This window comes from Cyprinodon tularosa, unplaced genomic scaffold (assembly GCF_016077235.1).
Source record: "Cyprinodon tularosa strain WSP-4 unplaced genomic scaffold, ASM1607723v1 ctg495, whole genome shotgun sequence".
NCBI classification, from domain to species: Eukaryota; Metazoa; Chordata; class Actinopteri; order Cyprinodontiformes; family Cyprinodontidae; genus Cyprinodon; species Cyprinodon tularosa.
In genome coordinates, this window is record NW_024039224.1 from 487,463 (window position 1) to 505,409 (window position 17,947).

Below are 17,947 nucleotides of genomic sequence, written 5' to 3' on the forward strand. Positions count from 1 at the left end.
CATTTTGCCGAATACTTTTTCTAACTTAAGTAATTTCTTGCATGAATGCTTTCTACTTTTATTTGAGTAAAAATGTTATACTTCAGTCATATTTTTTGTACTCTTCCCACCTCTAACAATAAATAACATATATAAATATTATCTTTGTTATTTATTTATTTATTTATTTATTTATTTATTTATTTATTTATTTATTTATTTATTTCTTATCATTATGACCTCCAACTTCATGACTTGGAACAATATCTTTCTCTTTTCTCAAACTGTCAGTTACATGCAAGCTTTGTGCAGTTTTGTAGATTCCCCATAACACTTACAGTATTACCCTCACATAAAGGTTCCGTATTTAAATTGTAATTACCAGAATTATTTCATGAATGAAAAATAAACATTGTGTGCAAAATGTTATCTCATTATAAATGTAGCCATTACTTCAAGGCCTTAGTACAAGTAGCACATTGGGGACCAAGTCATACACAGACATATGAAGGATAGCATCATAAAGACTCTTTAATTAAGATTAAGTTAAAAACAAAAACATCCCAAGCTTTGGATCTGTCAGTGGCAGGAGAAAACCCAAGCAAATGTTTGCAGTTTGCAACAACCTATAGAAGATGACATCAGAATTTAACTTTTTGCCCTTCATGCGAAATTCTTTCTACAAGAAAAGTACCTCTGCACATGCATCACCACAAGCACACTGTGAAACAGTGAGGTGGTAGCGTAATGTGGCAGATGCAAAACATGGGAGATGGTAAGATAGATGAAGCTAAAAAGACGATAAACTGAATAAAAAAAAAAAAAACTGGAAAACTGTGAAAGAGGTTTAGTTCCCAGTATACTGACCGTAAGCATGCAGCCAGAGATGCATTTATTTGATGCATTTATTTCAGATAAAAGCATGTTATTTTGTTAGAAAAGCCCAATCAAGTCCAGACCTAAGTTATTGTCTTGTAAGACTTTCAAACTGCGGCTCACAGACACTTTGAGCACAATCTGTCAATCAAACAAGTTGATACCATTTGAGTGAGAATACAGAGCAAACATTTCTATCGCTAAATGTAAAAATCTGATAAAGTAACATGATATTTATATAAGGAAGAGTAGCAGCTGGATTAGCACTGAAAGATGGCTCTATAAGATGATGCAGAGCATATGTTTACAAAGGCACTCTAAACTTTTCATTACTTTTCACTTTAGTATTCATAAAAAAATCATGTCCGAGTTTGTGGCTGTATCATGTCTGAAAAAAAAACAACAAAAAATATCCAAGGGGTATAAATGCTCATGCTGTTCAATCTATAATATATATATTTTTAAACTACATTTAGGCCATTTTACTTCAGAATGATGTAGCTTACAAGAGGAAAATTTTTCTAATTAATTGAAAAGATATTTTTGTGTTTTGTTGCACCATGCACCTTTCTCCACAAAGCCATCCATCATTCTCTGCTTATATGCAAACAGCTCACATCCGGTTCTGAGTAAAATCTAAGGATTCACTTCCTACCTATCTGTCACACAACTTATTATTCCCTTAGTTTGGGCATCCATCAAGCATTACATGTCCAATAATGCAATCTATCACGCTCTGCACTCGTCTTTGCCATTGGCTGATGATCTCTCTCACCTCGCATTGCTCAAAGATGCGTGTTTCCTTTTAGGGCATAAGGGCATGGCCCTGTCTACTCCAACTTTTAATGGCTAAATTTAGACAAGAGCTATTTTTCTCTTTCATCACAAGGCTGCAACCCAGGTCAGAGGTCAGAAAAGGTTGGCCCAGTTGCCAAGGAAGAGTCAAGAAGCAAGGCAAACCCACTGGTGCTCATTGGACTGTGCAAACAGCAGATTTGCCTTTCTGAGCCGTGCAACTGACAGGCCTGAGAGCAATGGGGCCTTTGCAGATTGCATTGTCTCGATCAGACAAGAACCAAGTGTTGATAAATGACAGGTTGCATGGAGCACAAAACAACACACTCATTCAGTGCCAAGATTACGGTATGTCTAGATAGGGCTGTGGGATGAGTATGCTGTTTGCTATTAAGGTCTAGGAATAATTATGAAATAGTCTGTAGTGATAGACTATTCATTATGTTGTACACCAAAAAACAACCTTCAACCTTTTTTTTTAACAATATAACAATTTATGGTGCTTCATAGTTCTAGTGACATCATGAGAAAGTTTTACCTCTGTTGACAGAACTTGCCGTTGCCATGGGGCTGCTGAAAAAGGCGCTACAGCTCCTAAATGAAGGCTGTTGGGGGAGGGGATGTGCGGGCAAGTAAATAAAAGTGCCATTTGCTACATGTTTGCTAGGCGTCCTCTAAACCAGAGTCTCTCTCTGTTATTAGATTGCTGAATATGAAGCTGTTTGCAGCAGGACCCCCCACTCCGGAGGATGCTGAACCAACCAGAGAAGCCAGAGGTGCCTCTGGGGGCCATATGAGCAGACAGTGAGAGCACTCATTCATTCATTCATTCATTAATAGAGGTAGAGGACAACATTAGAAAAATATTAGAAGAAAGCTGCCTTATAGATGCAGACTTCAGCACTAATTCACAAGTATAATTAAATGTAATACACTGTAGATGTCAGCTTAGGTTTGCAGAATAATTATCCCTACATAAGAAAAAATGTCCCACTCAAGCCTGTATTTATAGGATTTCCATTCATAGATCTGTATAAAGCTAAAACCAGTCTTATTAAATGTTGTCATAATCATTCTTAATTTTTTAAACCCTGTCAGATTGAAGTTTAATAGGTAAGTTGTGTTTGTCAGGTAGCCTAAATCGCAACAAAGAAATATGTGAAAAATATTTTATTTTTAGTATTTTTCTTCTAAAGGAAGGATTAAATTGTGTTAAATGATTTTTCACATTTTTACATGATATTAATTTAACTTGATTTAATAAAAAAACAAGATATCAATAAGCAAACATGATGTCAGGTTGAGAGGAGGTTTTTTGAGGAACCAAATGCATTGCAGCTGAGGCTGTTTTTGCAGGTTTAATAATCCTAAGAGGCAACAGAAGCCAAAAGTCCACAAACAAAATCTAATAAAACCAAAATCTAGGAGACATCAGGTAAAAAACATATGAGAGATATAGAAATGACGATAAACCAGCAAACAGTGACGTATATATGGGAGATAGAAACAATTGGAGGACTAATTGGCAGACGAGGAACAGGTGTGGGAGGAAGAATCTAGAAGGGAGCTGGGAGCAGGAGACTGACATGAGAGGGCAACAAGGGGTAAACAAGAAATACATAAGAACTCAAATATAACCAAAAACAACTAGAATACAACAAAATGTAAATATAACCAATGAAAATTTTAAAAGGAAACTTAAATAAAACCAAAACGATGACACATGAAGGATTTTCAAAGGGCTTTGAGACATAAAGTTGTACACGTTGTGGACAGCTAATTCGGAATACCTGTGGATGAGTTGACTTTCTGAATAGCTGTAAAACCTTTGTGGAAAGTTGGAAGAGATAGAAATAGAAAACAGCCTGATATAAACTTTTAGCCTCAGTTCTCTTTTTTTTCACTGCAACGTTATTATGAATGGATCCCTTAACCTGAGCTTCAGAATTACCTACTTTGTGAACTTGATTTTGTACAGTTTCTAAGTCCTACAATGTAAGTCAGTTTTTATTTGTCTCACAATCTCTCCTCTTGCGTCTCTTTTTGTTTTTGGGATGACTCAGCACCAAAACCACTGAGAAGTAAAAGGAATACTTTAAATCATTTTAAGACAGAACAAAATTTTTTATTCATTTCATGTTTTCTTGTTAATTTTTTCAGCGGAAAAAATCTGCAAAATAAAATATATTTCAATATAAATCAATAACCATAAACAGTTACTTAACTTTAAAAAAAATGTAAACAGTGGTACTGGTTTGCATGTTTATAGCACTACCCCTGTATAGCACTTCTATCCAGAAGAGCTATACAGGATGTAAATAATTAGTGTATAGCACTTCTAAATAGAAGCAAACTACATTTATGATAAAAAAGCTGAATTATTTTCTGTTCTATATAAATCAGCAGATGATGACATCTTATTAGTCATAAACAATGTTTTGGGAAAATCTCATAAGCTCAGTCAGTAAACATTTGATTTACATATTTACATGTGTGTTTAGGGTCAGCATCTCTGTGTTAATCTTTATAATGCAACAGACTCAAAAGTCCCTTACAAAGATATGTATACCACTTTTTTTCATGTTTTATCAAAATCTAATGTATTCAATTGCACATTTTTTAAGTTGTAACCAAGGTAGTCAATATATATATATATATATATATATATATATATATATATATATATATATATATATATATATTGCAGCTTTGACTGCATATTTATGGTAATTTTCCTGCAGGAACTTGAGCTTTAACACTAGCCTCAAGTCTTTTTTAAGCATGTTTTCTTCCTACTTTAGTTTGTATTTACTGTCATCCATGCTTTTTATTATCTCTGAGCAGCTTCTTCGTTTCCACAGAAGGAAACATCCCAACAGCATGATCTTGCCAACACCATGTTTAGCTATGGGAAAGGATCAGGGATTGACTTTCACATATATTCTGCTAGAGACCCCTCACACCTCAATTCATAATCCAGCATGTTACTGTACAATAGAAAAGCATAGACAAAGGAAACATCCACATGGTATCTTATAATTAAGAAGCTTGGAATGTGGTGATCAAACGTAAGAATATTTAATATGTAGTAGAGAGCCAAAGCCTTAAAGTGTTTACCTGTAACAACTTAAACTGTTTTAATAAATAATTGAAGAGAACTTCCAAATGCCTTTCAAAGTATTACTTTAGTCATCGTCCACGGTACAGAGTAAGCATTTAGCAAATCAAACCTCCTCTTTTCAGTCTCTCATATTTTAGATTTTTAAAGGAAATTGGTACAAAGTGTCTAAAATCACTTAAAAGGAGAAGAAACTCTTGGAGAATATTTGACTAATCTGTTAAAGATAATTGCAGATTTTTTGACTTTATAGGAATGATGTGAATTTTATTTAAAAAAAAAAGCATTAAAAGATGTAATAATTTCTTTATTTTTCTACCTGCAACAAACTGATTTAAAAAACGTAAATTTACATAAGATTTATAAAAAGACCATGTGGAGAATGTTACTTTTAATGATGACGGATGATTACATTTTTTTTTTTATCCAAATGAATCAAAATAAAGACATACATTTTACTTTTATCCCTACTGAGAGAAAAAATTTGACATTATAAACAATGTGGAGTGTGTTAGAAGTGCATTTAAAAAATGTCACACTTGCACATCATCAGATGTCAGCTGTGCAGCTACAAACTGAGTTGTCTCTCGGCGTGGGTGGTGGCTATCTGGCTGCTGGGGTGATGTGTTTATGTGCGCTGGGGTTAGGGCCACATGCACACTGCAGGCACACACACTGACACACTCACACATACACACACAGTCAGAAAAGCACAGAGACTATTGATTCTGGCTAATCAAGACAGCAGCGTTGGGATGGTGGCTGCACATCCCGTGTGTGTGAAGTCAACACATTCCCCACATTCCTGCATTTCCCAAAGAATCCACAGCAGGCCTTCGCTCTCTGCTGGGGTTTTCCTGCCTCTTAACTTAGCTACCCTCTCTCTCTCTGTCCATTGGTCTCTAGTGAGTTTATCTATCCTTTTGTTTTTACAACAGTTTCTGCCACACTTGGTTTTACAAAAAGTACTCTAATGCATATTGTTGTAGTAAAAGTTTTGTCAATATTAAGTTCATTTTTAACCAGAGTAAAATTCTGACCACCTCTGATTAACAAATAAATTATTTTTTAAATATTCTTTATAGCTATGTGAATGAAACTGGTGATTTAAAAGTACATTTTTTTCGTAAAAAGTCTGAGACATTCTTCATCAAGTTTCCAAGGCCAAATTTCTTAACAAACCCTAATATTGGGTCAGAATTAGTCTTTTAACATTTTGTAAACAATATTTCCAGTTTGATTTTCATCCCTCTGAGAACATCAGGGCCAGGTAGATTCATTCTTTACACACAGGACCACAAAAAATGATGTAAAACATTTGTTTAATTTTGAAATTGCTTTGACCTGAACTATAGTTCACTTTAAAACCACCCAAGCCCAAAAATAATAACGACAATGGTCAGTTGATGTCTTGTGTGTTGAGCACAGAGACATGACACCTATCAGATAAGGTACACTGGTTAAACTGCTTAGAGTAATTTTAATATCTGGTATGACCTGTAGTACTAAATAATAGGATGTTAAACATGACTTAACCAAGATCTTCTCCGATCATACCTCTTAATTAATTCATTAAAATCTGAATGAAAAAATAGCCTTTTTCAGACCTCAGAAATAACTCATACTATGTCAACAGCAACAAAAATATAACTGTAACTACCACGAAAAGGCAAAACAAATGCGTTCACTTATCACAATAAGACTTTTGTTGCACTCATCTTGACTTTATAGAAATTCCTTAAGTATAAAGAAAAAAAAGCAAATGTCTGATGTCCAATATTCTGTTAAAATATCTAAAAGTGCATTTTCTCAGACGCAAAGTAATATATATTTTCTATCCTACAGGATTTTATATTATTATAAGTCACCTACAGGATATTATGGCACCAGCAACATATCTGGGAAAATTATGAAATATAAGTAGGAAATCAATTAATGGCCTGTAATAAGTCAGCAGGTTGGTTGGTAGTAGGAACATTAAATCCTCTGTCGTGTCAAAACTTCTACTTCAGGTTATCTTAAAACTAAGATAACCTGAAGTAGAACGGAAACTATTGATACACAGCAGGCTCTTTATTTGCTTTGGATTTTGAAGTATATGGCTAATTTAATGGCATTTGATGTTTGATGGCATGTGACAAAGCAGGGCATCTTATATGTGGATCCAAAATCTAATGTACAATTCAGAGGAAGGCAGGATGTCAGCTGGACGAATCACTGGCCCTTCTTCCTCCTGCACCTTGTTCAACAAAGCTCTAAGTCCTGAAGCCAGACTGAAGGCAAAAAGATTTTCAGAAGAAGGGGGACTGTAACCATAGAAACTCTGTTTGCATTTCCCAGTGAGCAATTTGAGGACGTCTGGCTGTCAGCTGGAATTCAGACAGTCAATTCAGCACCGTGCACTGCTCTGTCTGGAGAAGTGACTGTCTTAGGGGGGCACCTCGCTGAATGCATTCTAGGTGCATTTCCGTTTGAAACGAAAAGGCAGATGGAAAAGGCTGGGGCCTCTTGATCTTAATCCCACAAAGAACTCCTGTAGCCACAATGCTTCCTTAACTGCGTTTTATTTTTGTTCTTGGCAGGACTTTGTGTAAAGCTGCAGGTTTACATGCCAATCAAAATTAGGAGTGCGGTGTGAAAGTCATACTTTATGCTGTGTCCCCGGTCACAGGGCTTTATTCAGGTTGGTCTTCAGACCTACTCATAGCGGGCTCCTCTGCTCGAACAAAGAGGCCTTTCACATTGACCTTGACACATGGCCACACCGTCACCACAGGAACCAACGCAGAGGAATCCACCCTGAATCTCTGATATCAATCTCTCTTTACCTTTTGGATAAATTCTTCCACCTCTAGGCTGATGTAAGGCAAATGCACACATGGTGCTGGTTTTATTCCTGCAGCCTGGCCAGAATAAATTCCCTCATGAAAACATTAAGTTTGAGAATCCCTTTTTGTGTAAAATAATAAAGAATAACACTTTTATTTGACTATCCAGATAAAGATGTACTCGGTTTTTAAAACCAACATTTTAAAAAATACTCGCATGGATATTCAAAGAATTTATTTTTAAAACATTTCTCCTTTTTTGGTTCATCTTTTTTTTTCTTTTACAACTGCAGAGCCTGAAAAGAAAATAATTCAGGCATGAAATTGCAAGTATTTTTTTAAACAAAATAAGAGTCTTTGAATTTACACATTTTTCCTAAAGAAATTAAAAGCATATCTGTACAAACTTTCTTTTTTTCCTTTACAAAGCACATCGTTTCAAAATGTACATTATTTCACATTTTATACATAGAAAAACAAACAATGGGGAATTTTGCTACATTTAAGAAAAAAAACACTCCAGCTCCTCAAATTTGAGAAGACAACTTGAACACAGTTTGATCACGTTCAGCTCCCATCATGTGCTGCTTTACAACATTTTTCATTTCCGTACTCCAAGAGTCACAGAACAGCCAAGAGAACACTGGAATAGCATATCAGTCTTTTTTTTTTTCTTGGCTTGAAATTTCAGTTTAGCCATCCTCAACAATTGACAAAATGTCTGTTTCCAAATGTGGGCAGCTAATGAGTCATTCAGTCAGTGTCCACATGGCATGGGTTCGTCCCCTGGAGTTCTGCCTCGCGATACAACCGCAGGAAGTCTTTGTAGCGAGGAGCACAGCCCATCCAGGCCTCCCCAAACCTCACTGTCCCGGTGAAAAGAAACTCTCCGTCTCCAGGCTTCACCCTACACTGCATCGGCATTTTAATGTTGCCTGTCCAGCTTCGTACCCTCACACCCCCTGACAAAAAGACACGGGTCTTCTGTCTGTAGAGTCGACTGATCTCCACAGACACCTGGGAGTGCTCCTCCTCCAGGCCCACATCTTTAATGATGCCTCGTGCCACTGCAGGGAAATGACAAAAAAGGAATGCATCAATAAATGACTTTATCAATAAATGCACCATAAACAAGCCTCTCGGTTTACCAATGATTACCCTTTTCAGTGTGGGTGCAGTTACTAAGGGAAGACAACTAGTATTTACACATTTTTAGTAACAAGCATAGTTGGTTATTAAATCTATCGTTTATACATTTCCAAGAAAGTGAGAAATACTGAACAAAAATTATTCTCTTTAAAGTTTCAATCTGCATGAGTGATGGAGTGCTGGATTTAAATGTTGGGAAATGGTAGAGATAATATCAAACATCTATATTCTATAGAAATACATTACAGATATATTTAGAAATAACTAGCAAACACTGACGCTTTGCACACCAACCACTAAATTAAACTAAAAAGTTAAACATTTTTTCTTTGTGCCTAAATGGTAAAAATCTCAGCGTGATATTGCCTCTTATTTTAGTGTTTCTAAAAGTTTCTGTTATAGCGATTCAAGAAAAAAAGTGAATCTGCTTAATAAAAACTGTTGCTTAGAAATTAGACACAGACCTCTGATAGGTGGGGACCTACGGTGTCATAACTAAAACTTACCAAAGTCATTAGTGCAGACGGCTAGGAGCATCTCAGCATCAGTGCAGGGTCGACAGGGTGCTAGGAGAATAAAGAAACAGGGAATATAAGTATGCGTTCCCACAGAAAAAGAACAACTGAATCCTTTGACACTTCCTTCCACAGAAGGAAAACAGCCTCAGCTCAATCAATCTGTTTTATCTTTTTTATCTTAAAGTTACTGAATAACATTCATTATGGCATAAATCCATATAAAACCAATTTGCACAAAATTTGAATACTTCAAGTGCTTTGCATGCAAATTCTCAACACCAATAATATAAATTATTTTATCCTAGACTAGATCTATGCTTGATCTACACAAAAAGAGTGCTGGAGGTATCTAGGGCAAGAGTGAGTGAGTCATAATAGATACTGGAAATATTTAGTAATAGTAGCAGAGCTTTTCTAATGTTGTGCAGTGCTAAAGCTAATTGTAAATGTGTTAGCATTGGTTATCAAACACACTGAAATGGTATGGGGCCTGTTCGGTTAGCCCCACCACACAAGCTAACATAATGCAGAGTTTCACCAGGAGCAACTTTATCAGCCAAACTCTAGAAAGTGTTAACAGTGCAAAGAATAGGGCTGTAAGGGACAAGATTAGTCGTCTCATATAGACCTGTAGCCAGATAAAGCTAAATGCTCTCATTAGACACAGGCTTTTTTTCTCTTAGTGGTAGGCTGGTACTCAGAAACAGGTGGGGAGAAAGCTAGTGTCAGCAGAGGGAAAGGTTTGTGGTCAGTGGTGGACTGTGGGTGCAGCAGAAGTGCCTGTCAGTCCAGAAAAGAAGGAGGATGGCTAACAGTATTAACTCAGGTGGATCATCTCTGCATTTCTAAAAATGAAATGATCAGAAATTTTAATTGAGAAAAAAAGTCTCAAAAAGCACAAGTTTTCTCCAATCCTCTTCATTTTCACTGCTGAAAATTTTCAGTCAGGAATGACGGCAAGCAGGTCAGCTGGAGCAGAACCACAAAGCGCTGCTACGTCACTGGAGAGGTCAAGAGTCAGACAGCGACGAGCCTTGATGGCTTGCTAACAGCTGGACCCACGGTGGACTTCAAGAGAGCGGACCTCGCCCAGAGCCACAGGGTGAAGCGCACACTTGCTTTGAAGTGAGTCCGAGCACTGCCGTGGCATCAGGCAGGACCGCGAGCCGGGGCCCGGCCCGGACCGGACCGGGGCGTGTTTGCTTTCCTACAGAGCCGAGCCGACTGGAGCTCACATATGAAAGATGAAACACAACCGCAGGAATGGGCCAAGAGCCGAGTCAGCGTCTCCTTCTGCCCCGTTTGCTCTGATCAGAACCACTTCATAGGAGCAGAGAGCGGAGGAGGATGGGAGGGGTGCAGAAACACATTAGAGTCCCTGCAACATCTGGGACCAGATGCATTCCAGTGAAATGGAGCACATCTTGCTAATACCATTCAGAAGCGTCAAAAACCACTTGAAACAGCCAAGAGAAGACAGGAGATACATAAAGGGGGAAGGAATCAAAAGCTAAATAGTAGAATGATAAACAGACATGACAGAGATGAAGAAGTAGGAATTGATTAGAGGAAGGAAGAACAAAAAGAGTAGAGGGGTAAATAAGTCTATATGCTCCAAGAGGTCCCTCCCAACATCTGGTTGGAAATGCATTCCAGCATGCTGGTGAGCAACCAGATCCCAGTGCAGCGTGTCAGAGAGAGGAGGAAGAGAAAGGAAAGAAATACACCAAAGATGATCAGATGAAGCAGAGGAGCAATCAATCTGCCGCTCAGGCCCCACTTCAACACGAGACCACTGTCTTTGTGAATCACCTCAGTGCTATCCCATACCACTTTACTGCTTCGGAGGAGAGCCATGGGCTCATACCCACTGCAGAGGCTCCCCTCGGATTTCTTTTAACTCTCCAGCGTGCCAAGCAATGACGCAGGAATTGGAAACGTGAAGCCAGAGAGCCATAAAAAACAAGAGGGTCTGATACTACTCATGTTTTGCTAGAGGTGGAAAAAACAACAGTTGCGCAGCTTGAAGCTGTGCAGGCCTGGCAGGTACGCAGTATGAAAATATACGTCTGTTTTTCATTGGAAGGCCTGTGTTTGGCCATGCCCCTCCACACACACACACACACACACACAGAGCCTATCCACAAAAAAGAAAACAATTACAGCTCGCAGCAGAGTGTTCCCGTGTCAGAGCAACGGTGCAGTTGTGAAACAAGCAGAGAGGCGACAAGTTATTAAAACTTTTTCAGGTTTTAATCTCAGCCTTTCCTTTTCCCTCCAAACTAAAAATTAAATGGAGTTTGGTTTGAGTGAACTACTGTGTAAATGTTTAGTGTTAAACCTGATAAAGCTTTTCACCAGCAGATGGCTGTATTTAGTCCTGAGTGTACACCACAGCCACAAAGGAAACAAGCAGGTATGGGTCAGTATGAGACTCTCAAAGCATCATGACTTTCTGTAAAAACATGTAACTGTAGTTGGTTTTTTTGCAGACTTTCTCTTATTAAATAAATTTTATATTCAGGTGCTGAAGCATAAACACACAGGGAATAAACAGAGCAACTAAATATTGTAATAACTGCATAATTAGACAAACTATATGCTCAAGTAGTTAGTTTCTAGACTGCAACATGTTAGCTTGTCTGCTGAAAAAAAATTTTAAACACTTATTAGGAGGAAAGGGGGGCTCCTATTTCTAACACTATAATTGTAAGTTTTGCAGACCAGATTTATTTATATAGAGCTTAGTTTGTCCTTCTGTGAAAGCACTATAGTCTTATTTCAGCGTGGTAACTGACAGCAACATGTGGGGGAGGGGCAGAGTTACATGATTCTTCATTAACACAGAAATCTCAGCCCAATCCAGCTTCTTAGTTTATAACTTTAAGGAAAGGCATGCTTTGGGATGTAGAATTTTTGAGCTTTTGAAACTTTACTAGAATACCTTATTATGTACGTTGTACCTCAAACCGTGTGTAATGACTTGTATTACAGCTCATGACCTCAATAACCACAGGTTCACCACAACTGTTGTAATACAGAAGCAACACAATGGGAATAAACCTTACCAGCAGGTGACTGAGCCTCCTCTCTCAGCCTGTCGCTGACCAGCTCATACTGAAATGCCGTAATCCGCCGGCTGATGTCCGTACGCGGAATAGCCTCAATGAAAAGCGCCCCCTCCTGGATGCTAAAGCAGTGCACCTTCCCCTCAGCCTGCTCCTCCTCTCGCAGAAGCAGCCGCAGCTTCCCATTGCGATCCAGGTAGATGTTTGTCCCACTGGAGTCCTTAGAGGGTTTGATGCAGACAGAGAGGCGGGCAGCGGCGGGCGACATGGTGTTGGGCCGCAGGTTGACAATGATGGCTCCGGTGGGGTAGAGCCATTCCAGAGAGCCTTGCGAGCAGCGCAAGTACACCTGCTCCACATCCCTGGTGTGGCCTTCATGGGTTAACCCGCTAAAAGTGACAAGAAAGGGTGAGAGGAGAGCAGTTAATCATAATTTCTCTGACCGTTTGATTAAACCCTGTTGTGATACTTCATCTAAACTAATTATTCGACCAGGAACAACCCAGATCCAGACTGTAAGGACACTAAACCACATTCCTTCTAAAGCATTTAGGCCCTGCGCAAGACTGGCTGCATGACCAGTCACGAGCCACAGCAGCCGACATGACCTCAGCTCAAACACACTCCCCATAAGACATTATTCTGCCCCGAGTTCTGGCAAAACGCACCACTGGCAGGTTGCCTTTGGGAAGAGTTTGGAGGGAGAAGTGGATGAATGGAGGGGACAGAGGGGCTTCTGGGGGAGACAACAGCAGCAGTGCCTGCTGCATGGAAGTGCAAATGCCGGTCACGCACCAAACCTCCCCTTGGTTTCAAACCACCAACAAAGAGAGTGGAAGAGACTTGTCCGTGCAGCACTACGGACTGTGGCGCCAGCACGACCAAATCACTCCCTCCACAACTTAATGCCTGGTCAGGGGTTTGAAAACTCCAGTGTGTCAGTCATTCCGTGGCAAAGCCAGAGGCAGGAAGCCATCAGCATACACATGCCAAGCCTGTGGTTTATTTCAGAAGGGGGGGGGGAGAGAAACGCCCAGTATGCTGAAAAAGAGACAGTAAAATTCAAATTCACCATAGATCTAAAGTAACCAAAGGCACATGCTGAGCAGATGCAGCTGAAGCCCCATAACCAGGCTCACCTCAGCACGCCTCTAATTAAGTTCTATCTAAGTTCATCACCTCTGCATGCAATTAAAGGAGATTAGGCAAGCATATCACTAATGGATAACAGATTATTGGTTTAGATGCTTGAAGCATGACTTAGCCCTCCTGTTGGGTGGATAAAAGAAGAAAAAAAAAATCACTCTTAAAAGTAGGTTTAAGTATAAATCTGTTTCTGCAGTTGCAAGGAGGGATGTTAGCAGAGTGTGCTTCACCTGTTTGTGTCAGGTCATATCATGACACCTAAACATAGGAGAATATAAACATGCATATGCATTTCAGTATTCATCTGGACAAGATTTAACAATGAAAATTTTAATGAAAAGCTCAGAAAACTTTTTAAAAGTAAAAGCTAATTTTTTTTCACAATAAGAGCACAGATCATTGATTTTTGTCATTGCAAATAAAAAAAACATGTATTAACAAAATACCACCTTCTAGAATTAGTTTTATCTATTTATATTCTATGCTTGATGTGATTATCTATTGGTTAAATCTATCATTTCCATTTTGCCGCCAGCACCTCTCTTATTTTCACTGCAAACGCATGAATTTACCATCTTTGGGTGGGATTTAATTTAGAGTAAAGTCAGAGAACCTCACCTGCCCCTCCAGCTGCACTGGTCGCTTGAATACTGACAGAAAGAAATCCGACAGAGAAGGAGAAGAGGCAGAAATGAGGCCAGCATCGGAGAGAGCATGTTTATCTCGCCTCACTTTGCCTCTTTGCGCGACTAAAACTTTGGGAAAGTCCACCGCCGTCTGTCCAGACGCATAATGTTTCCATGTGCCCTGCTCCGCTTGTTCGGTTCTAAAGGGCTCCCTCTCTTTTCTTGTTTTCTGGACTTTCAGCACCATAAAAAGTCTCTTTTCGGACATATAGAGGCTCTCCCAGCGTCCCTCTCCCCGACAACTGTGAACTGGTTTCGGCTCGCGCCCTGCCTCAGCAGCCCTGATTGCTCTCTCCACGTCACACCCCGTTCGCTCAATCAGCTGCATTTATGGAACCACCTCGGGCTCGGAAAAGACAGTTTCAAACAACAAAACCACTCTTTATCTTAGGAACTTTGATTTATTATTTATCATACGTAACCAGGGGTTAAGCAGAGTATATACAAATTTACATTTAAGTAAGATTATAATTGCTTTTAGCTATTTTTACTCTTAGACTTAGACAACTTTTATTGTCATATTGTTGACAAATTGTTTTGTAAAACTTGACATTTCCATTTCTTAAAGTACAGCAGTGATCAAATGTAAACAATGCGGGAGAAGAGATATGGTGCAAAAAAAACCCAAAACGCATTAAATATGTATGGTGCATATATGCAGGATTTTCGTTTGGTATTATCAGTGTGATGTGGAGTCAGTGACATGATTTAGAGCTTTCTAAACAGTTCATCTGTCCGATGGCAGTGAGGAAGAAACTGTTGCAGAATCTGCTGGGCCTGCATCAAATGCTACAAAGCGCTTTCTATGTGTGAGGGGTCATTGATAATGTTATACAGGCTCAGGACACGCAACGCTGGGATGAATGTCTTTTATGATCTTCTCTGCTGTTCTCATCACTCTTCTCATTTTCTCCCAGTCTGAGGTGCTGCAGCCTCCACACCACATAGTGAGACAGCTGGTCAGAAAGCTCTTTATGGTGCTTCTGTAGTACTCGATTAGAAAACAACAGTTGACTATAACAAAAATGATAAAAGGGTAAATGTGTAGTCATAGACTATAGAACTAGTTCTAGCCTCTGTTACAGTCTCTGATGATAATATGGGCTGGAACAGACAAAGTGACTGATAACTCTCTTGGGCCTTTTAATTTTTCTCTACAGTTCTGTTTTAATTAGGATTTCAAATATCAAGTGATGTTTTCAGTTCTCTTGAGATAGAATCAAAGTTTCTGTCTGCTAAATTTTATTTTAAACCACATTGAAAAAAAATACTCTCGTTTGTTACAGCTGAATTTATCTGTTTTACTTAAGTTCTAATTCTGATTTGACTGAAATTGATCATTTTCATTCAAAATAAGTCAAAATGTGTATTCCTAACTTATAAATGTATATTGACCCAATATTCCAAAGACCACCTTTTGGTAGATACATATTTAACAACAAATTATTTCAGTTTCTTTTTTTTTTTACATGGTAAATTATCTTTTTTAATTTAAGGTTAATAAAATGTACATATTAGAAATGTTCTATTGGAAAAACACACAATTTAATTACACTCAATGACATGGAAATGTTACTTCATTGGTAACAGCCACAAGTAACTGTGTTCTCTTAATATGTTTTATCTGATAAACTATTGCCCTGTTTTTTATGCTTTTCTGTGCCCCCATGAAAACATGCTGGCCCCACGTCGGACACCCTAGTAAATTTGGCCTAGAATCACCTCTGCATATTTTCCTGTATTTGGTAAAAATTATGTTTTTTGTTGTTGTTTGTTTTAATTTGAGAATGATATTAAAATATGTTCAAATTCATTCAACACCGTATAACATACTTACAAGATACAAATCAATTTTCAAAACTAGAAGATGTCCATTCCTCTTTTTCTCAACAGTGCTTTTAAAGAAAATATGTAGATACAAAGAGTTTCCCTATACTATAAACTTGTGGGTGTGTGTATGTATTGATTTCTGTAAGAATTTGGTTAAAATTTGCTTGTTTATTGCCAATGAAGTAACCAAAGGAGGTAATAGGAGATTTTTCCCTCTATTGTTACTGGAGAAAATGTAACAGAGCAAATAATTTCTAGGCCACTTGGATACTAAAATGTTTATGCTCTGCTTGCCAGGCCATTTAGGTGGACGACCATGATAATGTTCCAGTTGTGCTATTCTCAGTTTATTTTCTAATGAAAAGTAGAACCGTAGTCAATCAAATATTTAATGTTTAGAATAACTTTGTAGAACCTAAACCTGCTTCAGACTTGTCCATAACTTTATCTCTGGTCGTTCCCTTGTTTTTCTTCATCTTAACAAGCCTGTGCAGTTTGAAAGAAACACTGACATTAAATCAAACATGGGGAAAATCTATTTACTTATTAGGTAATGAAGGCAACTGGTCCCTCTGGACTTAATTATCATTTTTGTTTCATGAGTTCAAAGGCTTGTGTAAAATTCTCAGCATACTTTTTATATCCTTATTAACTGTGAATTATTTTCCTCCTCACATTAAAATTGTGTTGTTGCTTTTTTTGTTTTTTTTATTGATAGTGTAAAAACAGTTTAAGGGTTATAGATACCTATATATTTACAAAAAAACCTGCAGCTTATTCATGAATAAAATCCAAGTAATCAACAAAAAAACATTTTTTCCCCCAAAACATGTATCGAACTGCAAAGTGTTTATTTTTATTAGGAAAACCTATTATATTCAAACAAATCATGATAAGCAAACAACATTTATTATGTTGTCTGAACAGGAAATGAATAGGCACAAAGTTAAAACTTCTATACTGGTAACAGGTCTTTTATTTTCAAATGTTTTTCAAAATACATTTTCTGACTTTTGCATTTAATTTCCCCTTCACCGTTTTGAAGAACCCTTGCATATCTTCTACTGCAGCTGGAAAGAAAGCCCATGCATATAAACTTCCTGATAAATCTAGATTCTAAATGCAAGTTCTATTGTTTTAGGGAGCCGGTCTAACTAACTCCTTTGTAGGTTACAGTTTCGAAACTACAATTTCAAATTGTGAAACCTTATTATGGAGAAGGCTTACCCATAGTTGTTTGTCATGACCCTGCCAGTAATAGGAGTCCTTTTTCTGTGGTAAAGGCTCCTGACACATTACTCACTTAACCAGACATAAACTGGTTTTGTGCTTTAATAAATGATGAACTCATCTACTTGGCTGCAAATGCTGGCGTCACCAAAAACACAAACAGCTTATCAAACCATATGTGATATTCCTTATCTGTAATCATTTAGAATAATTTGACATTTGAAGTGTGATATGGGTTGCATCCATTGATAAATTCATACACCACCCTTTAGTCACTTTCTAAATACCCTTAATACGTGCTTTGTTCAGTATTCCCTCACGTCTTCAAGGTTGAATAGTGATTTATTTTGGGACTTACAGATGACAGGAAATAATAGAAACTACTGTATGTCTCCATAAAGTCTTCCTATCTAATTTTCAGCAAAAGCTCATCTATTAAACAAGTTGAATATTCATGAAGTGTTGAATTTGTTGAGGAAATACAGTTCTGTGATACAATGCTGTTTAAAGCGAAGTGGAATTTCCTTGACGGACATTTGAACTTGTTTTCTAAGTTATTTTTAAAGCAATACATTTTCTGTAAAGTGCCATGTCTTTCCGGATCATGATTGAGGAAACGAGGAAATATCTAAAGGAAATATTTAATTAAAGTTCCAGCATTTTAGTTAATATTGACCTAATGAGCTTAAAGCTCAGTCTTCTCTGTCCTTCAGAATGTGAAATG

General features: G+C 37.9%; 1 protein-coding gene across 1 annotated transcript; it reads right to left on the reverse strand.

The window, feature by feature from the left end:
- Nucleotides 1–8,258: 8,258 nt before the first annotated feature.
- metrnla (meteorin like, glial cell differentiation regulator a) lies at nucleotides 8,259–14,429 on the reverse strand. The gene is made up of 4 exons (XM_038302599.1): nucleotides 14,096–14,429; nucleotides 12,332–12,720; nucleotides 9,252–9,311; nucleotides 8,259–8,663 (listed from the first exon to the last, which is right to left on the reverse strand). The coding sequence occupies exons 1-4, from the start codon at nucleotides 14,191–14,193 to the stop codon at nucleotides 8,350–8,352; spliced, it is 861 nt and encodes a 286-aa protein (XP_038158527.1). The 5' UTR covers nucleotides 14,194–14,429; the 3' UTR covers nucleotides 8,259–8,349.
- Between the last annotated feature and the right edge of the window lie 3,518 nt (nucleotides 14,430–17,947).

Coding starts and splice junctions, on each gene's coding strand:
- metrnla (XM_038302599.1), bottom strand. CDS start 14,193: ATGCTCTCTCCGATGCTGGCCTCATTTCTGCCTCTTCTCCTTCTCTGT. Junction 12,721..14,095: donor CAGTGCAGCTGGAGGGGCAG/GTGAGGTTCTCT, acceptor TGTCACTTTTAG/CGGGTTAACCCATGAAGGCC. Junction 8,664..9,251: donor CGTCTGCACTAATGACTTTG/GTAAGTTTTAGT, acceptor ATTTCCCTGCAG/TGGCACGAGGCATCATTAAA.